This window comes from Onychomys torridus, chromosome 12 (assembly GCF_903995425.1).
Source record: "Onychomys torridus chromosome 12, mOncTor1.1, whole genome shotgun sequence".
Classification (NCBI taxonomy): domain Eukaryota; kingdom Metazoa; phylum Chordata; class Mammalia; order Rodentia; family Cricetidae; genus Onychomys; species Onychomys torridus.
Genome location: NC_050454.1, coordinates 45,561,238 through 45,577,252, shown reverse-complemented (window position 1 = coordinate 45,577,252; position 16,015 = coordinate 45,561,238). Strand labels below are relative to the sequence as shown.

At 40.1% G+C, this 16,015-nt stretch overlaps 1 protein-coding gene across 3 annotated transcripts in view; it reads left to right on the top strand.

The window, feature by feature from the left end:
* The first annotated feature begins 4,320 nt into the window (after nt 1-4,320).
* Cadm2 (cell adhesion molecule 2) overlaps nt 4,321-16,015 on the top strand; it is a 956,963-nt gene continuing 945,268 nt past the window's right edge. For all 3 annotated transcript variants that reach the window (XM_036203220.1, XM_036203221.1, XM_036203219.1), the window contains exon 1: nt 4,321-4,968. In XM_036203220.1, the coding sequence (XP_036059113.1) occupies nt 4,908-4,968 (61 nt within the window). In that variant the 5' untranslated portion in view covers nt 4,321-4,907. The remainder of the gene's footprint in view (nt 4,969-16,015) is intronic.

Sequence of the window (16,015 nt, the reverse complement as noted above, 5' to 3'; positions counted from 1 at the left end):
TAACATCATATGTGACGTGCCAGAGAGCAAGGAGAATAACAGGCAATGGCTTCCCGTACTCAGTGATCTAATTTTCTTCTACAGTGGTCTACATTTTCACCAGGCCATGAAATTTCTCTTTCTAGGTCAATTTACTATGAGTCAATTTGCTATGAGAGTCAATTTAGCATGGATTATTTAGATTTTGTGTCCTGGGAATCTATAATTGTATATTTTAAATGCGTAAATGTTTCACGTACATTCAACATTTGAAAGAGGAAACAAAACTTTGACCTATGTCAACTCTCAGGAAATTTGGGCAATGAGACAAATGTAAGGCTACATAATAGTCTTTCTGGTTTGTTTTTTTAATAACTTTTACAATTAAATTTGCAAGCAATTTCCTTTTTTCCCAGAACAAAATAAAAGCATAAACATTACAATCACAATAATTCCTAATTCTTTCTGTGGAAATATTTATAAACTACATGAGTAAGTTTGGCTTCTGCTGTGATGACTGTGTTAAGAGAATTATAATGTCCATGTTACAACTGAGAGAAGAGAGAACTTGCTTGTCATTTTGAGACAATATAAATGAACAGGGTTATTAACTCATCACAGGGGGAAATTAAGAACATTTTTAAAAACAGACCAGGAAGCCACTGAATGACTCATTTTTCAATAATTGATTTCTACATATTGTTTTCAAAATATTGCATTAAAATTTGGAGTAGTTTTGCCATGAAATGATAGAAAATATAAAGATTCACTATAAAAAAGAAATTTTTCTTAATAGTTTCCATATTTAAGATTTTTGAATCTTGGAACACATGGATGGATGGCTTCTTTTGTCAGTTTGTGAAATTAAATCATTATCTGATGAATCACAAGATGTCAGCTAATTTGCCCATTTTTCGTCACACTGATGGTATATGTAGATAATGACAGCCTTGAGCAAAAAAGGGAATATTTATTTGAAGTTATTTAATTGCGTTCCAGAATTGTGGTTGGTTTCAGAAAAAAAATATTTATTCAGTATTACAAATCTGTAATATTTGAGAAGGCTTTCTTTAAAGTATTGAAGTAAGCACCGAATATTTGATAGATTTTCATTTTTAAAATATGTTATGTGTATGGTTGTTTGCTCTGTATGTTTGTCTGTACACTGTGTGTGTCTTTTTCCTAAAGATGCCAGAATAGTGTAACAGATCTATCTCCTAGACTTGAAGTTACAGACATTTGTTAGCTGCTATGTGTCATGTGGGTCCTGGAAATGGAACTCAGGTCCTCTGGAAGAGCAGTAAGTTCTCCTAAGTGCTAAGCAATATATGCAACCCATGTTTGGTACTTTCAAAACATAATTGATTAATGTCATCTATGAATACACTCTTCTGAAAATGGGCCATATCTGTTTTCAGGACATGAAAATGATGTTATTCACCAAATTTCCCATGTTTATGATTTTGGATGTTTCTTAGGCTAAGACTTGAGTGAGTATTTAAGATGTTGGTGCTAATGTGGTCTTTGACCCATGAATCAAACTTTTAATATTTTCTTAAAACTAATTAAGTTGGGCAGTTTTCTTATATACTTTACAATAAGTGATGTTTTTGGATTATTTTAAGAAATGTATCTTGGAAGTTCCTTGAAATAATATTATACCCTAAGTCCCTGGAGGACCACTGTCTTCCATTTCACAGAATGGTGGAATTCTCTTTGGAGTATCTGGCAAAATAATGCCAATGTTAAATGGTTCACCAACTGATACTGAAAACATTCCATGAAGATATGTGTTCAGTAAGTGTTGTTTACCATCTGAGTTTCTGCAGTTCTCAGTTCCCAGCATCACATATTAAACAACTGTGCTATAAGTATACCTACCATAGTAAACATGCATGCTGTAGGTATATCTAACATGTTAAATGCCCATGCTATAGATATACTTACCACATTAAACCCCTGTGTCCAACTATCATATTAAACACTCGTGCTATAGGTATTCCTACCATATTAAATACCTGTGCTGTAGGTATACCTGCCATATGAAACACCTGTACTATACTTTCTTCTGTATAGATCTCTTGATATTATGTTTCCAACAAGAGTCAAAACATGATCTGTTCCTTATTATCAGTCACCAGTGCGGGAATATTCCTGCTCACTTGGGATATTTTCTTGAATACAGCTATTTTAATGGTTCTTTTTTTGTCAATCCCTCTTTCAGCTTATTGTAACCTTAGAAATGATCAAAGTCCACTTCTTTGGATGCTGAAGGGGACAGAAGGTCACAGGGTATTACAGCCAGAAGCAGGGTGCAAACTGGAATCCAGTACCATAGTAAACCGTCGTTTTTGTTTTTTGTTTTTTTGTTTTGTTTTGGTTTGGTTTTTTTTGACATCCCATTTATTATAGTATTTCTGACACAAACCCGAAGCAAGGGTTATGATATTAGTGCTTCACCTTTTGTAGCGCACAACAGTTTAAGCGATAGCACTCTCCATGGGCTTTCTGACTTCCATAAGAGCTAAAACTCATGACGGGCAACTACCTTCAACAATAATAAAATTATTCTCACATCCCCTATTCTTCACAACCTACTTGCAGTTTTCTTATGGACTTATCGCGCCTTGATTTTGAGCACCTGCAGAGAAGGATGGGCTGCAATATGAATGGGTCATTAGTTAAAAAGCAATGATTAGCTTATACAAGGTAGCAGAAAGGAAGCTGTCTTGAGAAAGAGTGAAGAGCATCCATATCGATCCAGCCTCTCATCTTTGGCTCTGTCTTTTTGGTTTCAAGCTTCTATTTTGTAGGGTCTCAAATAAAGCAGACCTGCTTATGTTGTGACAGATTCAACACTTACTCCCAAACTCCTCCAACATCTGCTAATTGGACTAGTTAAAACGTGGTCATAGGTCGGGCGGTGGTGGCACACGCCTTTAATCCCAGTCCTCGGGAGGCAGAGGCAGGTGGATCTCTGTGAGTTTGAGGCCAGCCTGGCCTACAAAGTGAGTTCCAGAAAAGACGCAAAACTACACAGAGAAACCCTGTCTCGCAACACCAAAAAAAAAAAAAAAAAAAAAGAAAGAAAAAAAAAGTGGTTTAAAGTAACTTAGAAAACAAAACTTGTGATTAATGTCTCTTGCTAATTTAATGGTGGTCTTCTAAAGGCCAAATGCCAGGGTGTTGGCTTGTACAAGTGGTTCTCTCTGATCACTTTATATCACATCCTGGAATGAAATACATTTCCTCTTCTTTTTCTTCTTATGGATATTGTTGGAATTTTAAAAGAAGTTTGCTAAGATTTCCTGTTATTTTTCAATTGGAAAAACTCCGCTTCACTGTTACACTAGCCTTACAAGGCAGGGACACACTGTGTGGCCCCCACTTACATGTTTGCCTTTTCATTTTATCCCTACAACAGTAAGATAAACATTGCTATTACCTCTGCTTTGCAATCGAGAAGCCTTCAGTAATACACATTTAAGTAAACCACCACGAAGTATTACGCAAAAAGTAACAGCTGTGGGATTTGAACCCTCAGTCCCTCCACAGTCGCTCAAGGAGCTATGCGGAGAAGTAGACGCGGAACACGTGAAATCCCCGAAGAAAAAACAACAACAGAGTGATTTTCCTTCACTCCCAAGCCTTCTCTTCCACAAGTTCTTGAAGGCAGGTAGGTGTTCAGCGCCCTATACTTAGCCTCTCCCACGCCCTCTGCAATCTCTCCCTTTGCGGCTGGGAGCCTTAGCGATTGCTACTGCAGCTGGTGAGTGGGCAGGTGCAGCCACCATCTGCTCAAGGAGTCCAAATGCGCAGAAGAACTTCGCACCCAGGACCAAGCCCAGGCACTACCGATTCCAGAACCTGGGGTGGGAATGGGGGCGGGATGGGGGGGGGGGGGGGGGGGGGAGAGAAGAATACGGCTAACTCCGCCCCCTCGCGGTGACGATTGGCTGAACCCTTCTCCAGGGCTCAGCACCTAGTCAAGAATAGGGCTGTCTTCCCAGCCAGTGAGCACGTGGACACCTCGAAGAAGGTGAGACCAGCCCTGAGTGCGTGAAAAGGGGGCTTCAGAGCTTCCTGCCCGAAGGGTCCTTGAGAAGCCTGTTTGTTTTTCCCGGCGCTTGTCTCCACCCACCCACCGCCCTCATTGGTCAGGTCTGGTGGGTGGGTGTGTTCCTATTGGCCAGGGGGCGGGGCCTATCCCTGGCCAGGGTAGGGGCGGGGCCTCCGCCGCGCTGAGCTTGCCCTTGTGTCTGGTGCTCGCTAGAGCTGCTGCTGCCGCCTTCGCCGCCGCCGCCGCCGCCGTCGCCGCCGCCGCCGCCGCCGCCGCCGCCACTGCTGCTGCTGCAGCCGGAGCATCCGGGAGCCGCCGCCGCCGCTGCCACCGCTACCAAGCGCTGCTACCACTGCTGCCGCCTCTTCTCACAGGACTCTGACACCGGAGCGCGAGCGGCGGTGCTGCCGGCTTGCTGCCCCTGTCCCCCACCCCACCCTCCCTCCCGTGACCTACCCACTCCTTGCAGCCCTCGCCTGCACCTTCCTCGACACCCAGGCGTCTCTGCATCACCTGCTTGGGCAGCCTCCGGGAGGGCTCTGGGACTTGCCGCCGGCTCCGAGAGGAAGAAGGCAAGCTCCAAAGCCGGTGGCCGGCAGATCGAGTGTCGGGGGCTGCACCACCAGCAGCAGAAGGAGAAGAAGAAACTACTTAGCCCACCGAACCCCTGTGCTGCGGGTGCTCCGCCGCTGCCGCTTCTGCTTGCCGGCAACCAGCTTCCGCGCGGGTTCGAACACCGCAGCTGCGGGATCGTGGGTCCGGCGGGAGCCGGGAGGACGACCACAGCTGAGCCTTTGCACTGTGTGCTTTGCTCAAGCAGCGTCTCCTTGCCCCCTCGATCCTTCCCCAGACCCTTAGAGAAGGGACCATGATTTGGAAACGCAGCGCGGTTCTCCGCTTCTACAGTGTCTGCGGGCTCCTGTTACAAGGTAATCCCCGCCCCGCTGTGGGGAGCATCACTTCACGCCCATTCCCCATCCTCCCCATTCCACCCCGTATTTCCACTCTCCCCTGGCAATCCCCCAGTGCCCGGCGCTTTCCAATCCCTCCCCCTCCGCCCGGGTGCTGCAGGGGGCAGTGGCAGTTTGCACCAGCGGGTTGGTTCTCCAGCGCTGGCTCAGCCCAGCTCTGGCAGCAGGCTGCTCCTTACGCGGCACCTTCCGCCTTTTCATTCACCTGAGCTGCCTTCATTCCACCCGACTCCATGCCCGCCAGCATCCCCCTCCCACTCCGGGTGGCTGGCAACTTGTGCCTGTCTCAACATTCCGTTCTCCCACCCACCCTCGCCAGCCACCTCCCACATCACGCTCTTAAGCGATGCTCTCCACCTCTTGTCATCTCTTTAACCTCCTCCCCTTTTAGGGTCGCCTTCCTCCTTTCCCTTCTTCCCACCAGCATCTCATCCATGTGTCTTTAAAAAGTGTGTGAGAGCCTGGGAGTGAGCCACCGCGACGGCCAGAACAGCAGCAGCGGCGGCACCGTGTGCATCGCAATAACATCCCCCGGGGTTGGGGGGTGGGGGGCTGTGAGACGTGTCATTCACCTAAGAAGAGAAGGGAGACTCTGTCTGGGCTAGAGAGAGGAGAGCGAGGAGCGAGCGAAAAAAGGAGAGAGGTGGAGAGAGAGAGAGAGAGAGAGAGAGAGAGAGAGAGAGAGAGAGAGAGAGAGAGAGAGAGAGAGACATGAATGAAACAAGAAATTAAAAAAGGAGCGAAGGGACATTTTAAAAGACATAAATCCACTTTATCAACACATTGACTTTTTATTATTCAGTCTGTGTGGTTTGCATTTTTTTTTTTTAAAGCAAAGAAATGTGTGCTCCTTGGCTGTTACTTCACTGCTTTGGATTTTCTCTCAGAATCTCTACCTGTCTATCCTCTGTCTGCCGCTTCTTTGCGTAATTAATATCATCCTTTCACGTGAAATGTAAAAACCCTGCGACTGCAGTGGAGGGAAACCACACACAACAGTTATTATGCAAATCACCGGTCTGGATGCTAGGCGGCTAGGGAACGCGGGTTCCTTTGGCCCCAGACCTTCTCTTTTGGACCATGGAAGAATGGGATGTAGGAAGGCAAGGCGATGCTAATTTTGAAATAAATGGCAATGCGTGAGTTAGAGTGTATGGGAAAAAGCACTTTGGGGTGGTGGAGGAGACAGAGGCGGCGTGCATGTGCAGGAACTGAAACGCGGAAGATTGTTGCTTTGAAGAGTAGTACAGGGATGCGGCTTGAATGAGAGATATGGGAAGGATAGATGCGAGAGGAGGGTCGATAGAATTCTTTTAAAGCTGGGTGACTCTTTTCCTGATAAATCTTTGTCCACTCCCAACCCTTCTAGCTTCCATCGGATATTTGTGAGAAAGATAAGTTGTTCAATTTTATTTGTCTCTGGGTAGAAAGAATGTGAAAGTAAGACACACTTAGACCCGCGGGTGATCAAAACCCAACCTTTGTGTGTGTGTGTGTGTGTGTGGTTTTTTTTTTCTCCCCAAGATTTAAATGAGGTCAATGAACCATCTTTCAGCAAGTTCTTGGAATGCATCCTCTTTCCTACAGTCAGTCTTTTGGGGGGTACAGATTGGGACACTGTTTTATTTTTGCTTACTTGTGGATGGATGTAAATGAAGTGATGGGCAGAAAATTACTGAATCAATTAACTAACCTTGTACAGATGTTTCCTGGAATATATAGTAGGGATTTTTATGTATTTTACATGAGATATAAATTTAAAATGTCATGTGCCAGAGTTGCCAAGAAAGCAGATAGTGCATTTTTTTTTCCCTGCTCACACCTCCTGGTCCCATTTCCCAATGCTCACACCCCCACCCTCTTACAAGTAACCCAGGTGGCTGATGCGTTCCTTGGATTTCTAATCCTGCCGAGAAAACATCCTCTCAGAGTCCCTAGTTCACCTCTCAGTAACTTGGATCTCTCAGCTGTTTTCTCCCTCCTCCCTCCTTCTGTGCCTGCCTCTCTGTGTGAGTGTGTGTGTGTGTGTGTGTGTGTGTGTGTGTGTGTGTGCATGCGCGCGCTCACCCTGCGCGACAGACACGCCAGCACGGGCATGCACCAGTTAGGGAAAGAGAGATGTGGGGGAAATCAGTTAATTTGGTGATTGTGATGAAAATCCGGCCAGGCTGAATGTATTTTCTCTGCCAGTCTCAGTGTGGTGGCACTGGCTGGTCATTGTACACGCGGCTGGGCTGGTGGGAAGAGATTATTTATTATAGAGCATGTGGACCATGCACTGCACTAGGGGGTCGCCTCTAGCTTCTACAACATTTCCCTGTGAATTGTCTATTCAGTGCACTGAAAATAACTGCCTGCTTGTGCTTGTGCGCTCTCTCTCTCTCTCTCTCTCTCTCTCTCTCTCTCTCTCTCTCTCTCTCACACACACACACACACACACACACACACACACACAGAGGGGGGGAGGGAGAGAGAGAGAGAGAGAGAGAGAGAGAGAGAGAGAGAGAGAGAGAGAGAGAAACTAGCTCCTGGGGAAGGATTTACTCTTTCTTAACCCAGAAAGAAGAGATGCCATCACAGGCATGGGTCTTTCTTATTGAGCATGTAAACCAATGACTGAGACACAGCTGCTTTTCCCCATAGACTAGGGGAGACGGGGCGGGGAAGGGGTGTGAGTATGGCAGGGGAAATGCACTACTGCAGCCAGCAGCAGTACCAGCCTCAGGTCAAAGTAAATAAATAAATAAATAAAAAGCATCCTCTACAGCAGCCAGAGAGTGAGAACCAGTTCCAGGATGTGTGTATACTCATGCACATCTTAGTCCATATTAAAGAGGATTAGAAAGAAGATAAAGGGGATGGGGGAGAGCGCAAGCACCCTTGAATTGTCTTCCCTTGTTTATGGCTGCCTCACATTTATCAAACACTGGCTCCTCCAGACACATCATACTCTGTTGATGTTGTCAGTTCTTCCTCAAACAAATCGCTCATGCCTGCCTTTTCTTCCTCTTGGCTATAAACATTGCTTTCAGGTTCTGATTTATGTTTTTCCCACCAGCCTACTGTTTGATTAGGTCTTGGTTAGATAGAGGAATGGCAGGCTTTATTTCCTGAACACAGATTAAACACTTCACAGGTCTTTCTATGCACAGGGAAGAAAGGGTGTGTGGGGAATCTAGTGAATAGCTGATTTTGGCTAGGGGCAGTCTGCCCTGTCTGCTGGTAGTTATGACTAGGCAAATGCTACAGTCAGTCAGTAGCTTCTTATTAGCTAGCTACCTTTAGTAGCAGTGGTGACATTCTGTCACTTACTGCTGATCAATTTATGTATCCTTTAAAATATTATCCCTATTTTTTTGCAGTATGCATCACATAAGAAGAGACTCTTTTTAACGATCTTCTCTGTTTCAACTTTCTGTATTCTATATTGTCACTTTTTTATGTTTTTTGAAAACTAAATTAAGTTTTCATTTTTTTTTTAAATACAAGGAAGAATAAGCCAATGGTCAGAACCAAACCAATTTTAAAATTAAGCTAAGGTAGTTGCAAAGGGTTGCATTCCTAGGTCTCTTCAATATCATTTAAGAGATTGTGCACAAAGGATCTTGAAAAGCTAATAGATAGAACATATGATCTACTCAATATTTGCTTCTGACCAAAATATAACTCACAAAAGTGAGAAAAAAAATGAGATGCGGCTTTAAGGTTAAAGCCATGTTTTCTTATTATGTCATATCAAGGAAAAAGAGAAAATCAACTGGATGGGAAACACAGTATGCGGTAGAATGAGAAGGACACAGGCTGACCACCTGTAACTAAGACCTCATTTGCCCATGAAGCCGAAGCTGTTCAGTTTGCCTTTTCTAAAACCACATGCCTGAGGGGCCATGGCAGAGATGAAGAGGGTACAGTTCACATAGAAAACAAGCCTGGAACAAAAAGAAAGAAAGAAGGAAAAATGTAACAGAGAATAGATATGTACAGAGATACCTGATTTTGCCGAATATATATATATATATTAGCAATTAGTCTTACAGAAAAAAAAAGTGCCACAAAATACAAGTACTTTAATAATTTCTGCTATGAGGTATTCTAATTAATAATTTGCTACCTTTACTAATAAATGCCTTCAGATTAACACTCGGGTGAATATACATATTATTTGCCATTTTGTACATGTTAGTATCATGAACTTCACTAGACATTTTATGGAAAATGCATTGTATGTTAAATGCATTTACCACCACACTACTGCTTCCCAAATCTCTTACTCTTTTACATGTACTCAGATAACTTAAGTCCTTCCAAGACTATTTCTTATGGTCAGTGAAGTTGGAGTAGAGTGTACTTATTCCTCCCTTTGTTGATAACAGATATTTTGAAGGCAGCATCTGTAGGTTGGGGCCAAAGTCTGACAGGTTGAAGAAGCCTGTTCCCAAATAAGCAGTAATTAAAAAAAAAAAAAAATCTCCCAGTAAAGGATTCCGAGTTCTTTGACTGCTTTTGTCTCAATATTCCCAAGATCATTTCCATTGCTTTTTCCCTGTTTCTGTAACTACAAGAATGCAGGAGTGTAATATACCTAAGCAGCAACCAATATGACTGGTCCCCATGTCCTCTACCAGTGAATCTAAAATTATAAAACTGTTTGCCCTGCATTGAAATAATGAGGTTTTATCATTTTTCTTAAAGAAAAAATACTTAAAGGGTAAAATGTAAATGAAAAACTGTTGGATGACATCCCAATTGAGTATTTAAAAGTTTCCTGGAATAAACATTGCTTGACATCACTTTCCCCTTTAAGATAGGCAGCCAGTGGGCTACATTTTGACTGAGAAAAGCTGAGTCACCTATCTGAAGAACCTGAGGATAAAGAAATAGGGTAACATGAATTGGCGCCATAATGTTTTGTTGTGTTTTAATTCTGATACGTGTCCTGAAATCTTTATTGAGAAAGTTCCTCTCTAAAGACATTTCATTTCATGAAACACCTTGGCAAAGTCAATGAATGTTTCTGCACGGGTGACTGAGGCAGTTGAATAAACAGGTAAAAGCAATCATGAACCTAAGCAGCAAAATTTCCAAGCTGGAATAGAAGACTTTTGCCAAATTCGTAGCTGTCTTTCTAATGTACTCTATTTCTAGCTCTAGGAACCAGTGGGTTATATGTATATAATCCCCATGAGGGAAACACGACCTACACATCTGTACAGTTTCCATCCTTAGTTTAGTAAATCTACAACCAATCAACTGACATTGAACCATGTGTTTCCCCATCACACTGGTAATGCCACTGTCTTTGCTTCATAATACAGCAGCACTCAATCTTTGTTACATATATGAGACAATTTCAATATTTTTGTAGGCCTGTATCTGTTTCTCACTTATGTCTTAGAAAAAAAATAAATGTAAGTAACTATAGATAGATGCATACACCTTCCTATGAATTCCATCCGACCAATCATTCCCAACATCCTTCTCTAACTATTTATATTTCTTTTCCAAGATTAAAAATCCCAGATAATTTATGTCAGACAACATCAAAAACTCGTTCTATGAAAAAAAAAAAAAAACAGAGAGAGAGAGAGAAAGACATAATTAAATTTACTGGTTTAACCTAAAACACTTAAAAAGACAAATAAATTGTCAACATTTTATTTAAAAATGTCAAAAATTTCGGAGTGTAGTTCTTGATGAAGCAATGAAGGCATGTTCCCTAAATTCAAGTAAAGAAGCAGAGGTAGTGGGGAATACCTGGAGCTGGAGGTGCGGAAGCCCCCTGCTGTGCTATGATGCAAATGACATCTTAGGCTTTCTGTGTTCAGCAGCAGCAGGCAAACCCAGGAAAGCAGTCCTGTGGCAGCAGAGAGAACTGGGAAGTAGTTTTCTCACCTATGGTAGTCATGAACAATGCTTTAACCCTTTAAAATCTGAAATAATCCAAGACTGTGCAATCACACCCTCTCATGGCAAAGCAGAAGAGAAAATAGATACTGTTTAAAGATTCATAAATCACTCCAAGTAGGATTATGTGCGTGTTCTTTAACTACCGGTGAACATTTGATTTTTTTTTTTTTTTGTCAACTATCAGACTTGTGGGGCAATTTAATAAAGATGAATAGCAGAGGTAAAGTAAGAGTCTCATGCTTCATGTGCTCATCCTGATCGCTGGTGTTCAGAGAAGTGCTCTGAGTAAGGGGTTATCCTCCCAGACCATCTTACTGGTGTTGCCTACACTACACAAAACACATTTCTGACCGTTGTTTGCTTATTTTGTTTTGTTTTGAACACAGGGATTAACTTTTTAATCTCCGTTCAGATAAATTGGTGCCAATAAATGGCATATGTTTTTATGAATCCGTATTATACAATGTTGATTTTCTGACATAGGAATAGTCATCAGCGAGCGCCTAAAAATAGTAAGATCTAAGCACCTAATGTTATTTTCAGCACACCACGAAAGCCTATTAGATAACAGCCAGGAATGCAATTTTGCTTGAATTCCATTTGCAAAAGAACAAACACTTGATACATCGTGCATATTGATTTTTATCTAAGAAGTGAGCCCACAAGCTTCTCAAAATGTGTTTGGTGGGTTTCCTTAAAGAGACAAAAATTACTTTCCTCTTGGAAAAGGTATTCTGTTTCACCATTATGCAAGTAAATATACTCCTTAATTAGACATTAGTTAAATTATGCCAAAATAAGTGAAGTAATCATTGAGAAGGGAAATATTCCTTGGTTATTTAGTCGTGTATACTCATGCAGGTTCACACTTAAAATACAGCATTACTTTCAAGGCTGAAGGTCAGCCTCCTCAGATTTTAAATAATGAAGATCTGTGATAACAATGTGATGTATAAGGAAAATGTGACTTTGTTTCCTTTTTAGTCTTTCTTTCCTGTTTTCAATGGATATGTTTCCTTCAACAATGACACGATGGATTCTGCCAATAAAAACAACCAAAGTTTAAAATCTGGAAAATTTCAATGGGGTTGAGAGTTTATTTTTTGTGCTTTTGAGGGTGAATCGTCAAAACCTGCAGCTGCCTGAACAGATAGAAGATGAAGTTCTAAGACCTTCCTTAGATAGTACTGACCATTCATTATTCACTGTATACTTTAGAGGTCTGAAGTATAAGACAGTCATAATTCAACATTGGGATAGTTCTGAGGCAGCAATTTCACTTAAATATTTAAATTATCTGCCACCTGTTACAATGTTGCTAAGAAAGACCACATTTAGTAGTAGGGAAAGATTAAAAATAAAAATAAGTGGTCTTTTTGCTTCTAGGAACATAAAATCCTCAAGCAAAGTGTGATTAAGCAGTACCAATAATGTCATGTTATAAGGAAATAAAAGGCCTTTTAGAGGTCGAATTAGGTCCCTAATACAGTTATAAATGTTATGATGATTCATTGATAGAACAGAGGCCCTGCTTATACTTGGGAGCAGAATGGGAAAGAACTATTCCTGACAAAGATGTGCTGTGAACTGCTGAGTCTGTGGGGTTTTATTGATTCTGTGTACCTTATAAAGCCAATTAATTTCTTCTCGCAATGAAATATTTTTAGCTTCTTGGATAAAATTGTTTACATTTAAAAATGCAGGTGGATTGATAGTGCTTATTTAAACACCAAAAGCCTGGAATATTCAATGTGCAAAATATACTCGTATTTTTATTTCATCTTTTAATTTAGCTTGTCCCTTATCCCCACTCTTGTGGGAAATGTCCATAATACCTCTACTTTATGTTCATTTTTATACTTCCCATGTCCTCTGTTTTTCAGTCTGTACAAATAAGCTTAGGTTGAAAGGAATAACTATAAATTACAAACCATTGCATACAATAAATAAATACATGCATTTATTTAAAAGTAAATAAAATGTGTGCAAAACTTAACTGCCACTTCTTCCCTACTCTTTTCTGTTTTGTTTGTTGAAGTTTAAAGGGCTTGGCTTTAAACTTGGCTTGCTTTTTTGCTCTTCAGGAACATAAAAACCCCTTTGCATGACCATCCTACCAACCTGGAGTAATGCACATTAAAATAAATTAATGAAGGATTAAGAATAGTTCACAAGAAGAGGGCTTTTGTAAAATGATAGTTTTTGAAGACATGCAAGCAATGAAATTTCTCAGCCACTAAAGGACAGTCCTTAATGTTTTGTAGTAATTATTGAACTTTTTTTTTTTTTGAGAGCTCCACCTCTTTCGTTTAGTAATAAAAAATGGCAAAAAAAAAAAAAAAAAAAAAAAGGAAGAAAGGAATGTGAGTCAGCCAGCCAAAACCACACAGCAATGCCTGGCAAAGCTGACTAAATTAGCATATGCTAGACTGAGTATTTCCCTCTGTTGTTACATAATCCCTTTCTAATAGGAAATCAGTTCTCATACTTAACCCTTTTGGAAAGATGAGAATTCTCCTATTGTTATATTTTTGGCTTTGCTTACTTTATTTTCTCGCAAATTGTGTAAATCATCTATTGAAGGGCTTTTATATCAAGCCCTTTTTTTTCTTATCCAGTCTCCTGTATACAAGTGTTCCATTCTGTGTTCAACTTCGGAATTCAAGGAGCAACTTCTCTATAGCCTTCTCTGAGAGGATCTAATTAGCATCTGAGTCTCCCTTTACTCATGTGCAGCTTTCTTTAGAAAATACATTAGTTCTATGAGGTTTCCCTGAGGATTCATAATACTCTAGTTTGTTACATGTACTGTGATATTCAGTGTGCCTTAATTATGCACGTGTCCTCATTTCAAAGCCTTTTCAGGGATCTTATGGGATAGAACAGGGGTCTAGCTGTACGTTCATTGTCACTTATTAATGTGTAGGTGGTATTCAAAAGAGGTTGTTCCTGAAGGCAATTATATATCCATGGCACTGATATAGTAAGCTGTTACTCACATTCTGTATTTACTATTGTCTCTGCCAAAGCAGAATTAGGTTTACCATTGTGATACATAATATGGTATTTGTTATTTCTAAATAGTTCTTTGCTCTAGGAATGAAATAAAATAAGTCAAAAAGTGTATCATTTCCTCCGAATAAGAGACTGTTCCTTTTACTCTTTCTACTGACAAGAAGAATAAAAAAAATTGTGCCTATGTCAATAGTCTGCTCCCTAACTAGCCCATTAACACATTTTGCTATGGTGGGGTTCTGATGTTTTGCTGGTTATCGTGTGAGGCTATAGATTTTTAGATATCATTAATTGCCTGCGATCTTTATGGACTGTCAAGCGTCAGTGCAGAGCCGAAATTGAGACATGATATCTTTCGATAGTTATTTGCATGAAAGTAGAACACTGTGAGCATTTAATGGGAGAAGAGAGAATTCTAAAATCTGTTTAAAAGATATTTTTATCTGTGGATGGAATATTAGAATTGGCTTGTTTAGTTCATGCTGTCATTTATAAACACAGATTGCTGGCATTAATCATATTAAGGTGCTTTTGTATTATGTTCTTTCTTCTTGTTTATTTTTTTAATTGTGTTCTTTTACTTACACATATCACCATGCTTTCCATAAGCCATAAAAATATAGGTTTAATCTATAAATATGACTTTTTAAAATTTTATGCTTAGACATTGAAAACCTTTTATTAACTATTTCAGTGATAAATTGTTTCATTATTTTATACTTACATATTTTAAAGCCATTTACAGCTTAAAAACTGCTGGCAGTACCTACTATCTATAGGGCTGTCTGATATGTTTGTTTAAATAGACAAAAAAATGTCATTTGACTTTTATTGATTATTATGAACATTTATGTTTTTCTAGTGCTTGAAGAACTAAGCCTTTTTTAATTTTGTCCAGTCTATGATCTATATAACCTGTTGACATGTTTGTATTAGAGCATTTTTGAAGATTATGTGCTTAGGTCTCCCCGAGAGTGTAAGGTAGATACCATAGACTTCATTTTAATCTAAGTACATCTTAGTGGGGCTGTATCTTTTTAAAAATAATTTCATCCCATTGGTGGATAAGCTGCCTTCCAATACAGTTAATAATGATACAATTATTTAATTGGAGACAGATACTTTCATATTTTATGTACTTAAATTACAACTGTCAACATGTCAAATAGTCTTCTGGATAGAATAAATATTTGGTGTGAATTTTTACTTATATATAATATACAAGGCAATAAAAGGAGATTCTAAGAACAGTCAAGAATTCTAAGCTCTGATGTACTTGGGAAAACTGTCGATTCACATTGCTTTCAGGTGTGGCAGTCAGTTTAAATTTACACTGCGGACATTCCTCTCAAGTTCTAAGTCTTTCTGATTTCTTTGGGGGTAAACACATCATTTTTGTCTTCCTACAGATTTCTATTTCCAGTTCCCAGAGTATTCTTGATGATGAGCTTATTTAAACCCAAGCACTGCTCCTTCTCCTTCTACTTCTAATAGCTGTCATTTCCAGATAAATGTATCAACAAGGAGGAATTAAAAACTGACCTTGATCCAAGAGATTATGAATACACTGACCTGCTTTTGTTATTGCCAAGCTTCAGAGAGGCATTCTCTGATTAGTCCCTAAAGTAGGGGAGATTTAGGGTGCATTCTCAGTTAGCTGACAGAGCTGCTTTTCAAAATTGTGCAAAATATTGTTGCTGTTTTTTTAAATGCTTAGTCATGTGTCTGCATTTGAAGACCCATGCTAGTTATGATGCATTTGTTTTATTTCTCTTTTAACATTTGAAAAGCAGAGGATGGTAAGATGAGAATATTAACTGTTTTCGGAAGAAAATTTTAAATCGTCATTGAGACCCCAAGACTGAGAGAAAAAAGGTTATAAGGTTTGCAGTAACTACATTTCAATGGAAAATGTCTTAAGAATGCTTTTCCTAAAACTCCCAGCAAAATACAGCTTTTCTTAAGACATTTTTTGCTTTCCTTGCATTTCAAAATTCAGCTTCCCAGATGTATTTTAGAGTCTTGACTGTTTCATGACTCAGTATTTGAAAAAAAGTTATTAATTAAGCTAACTTAATATTTA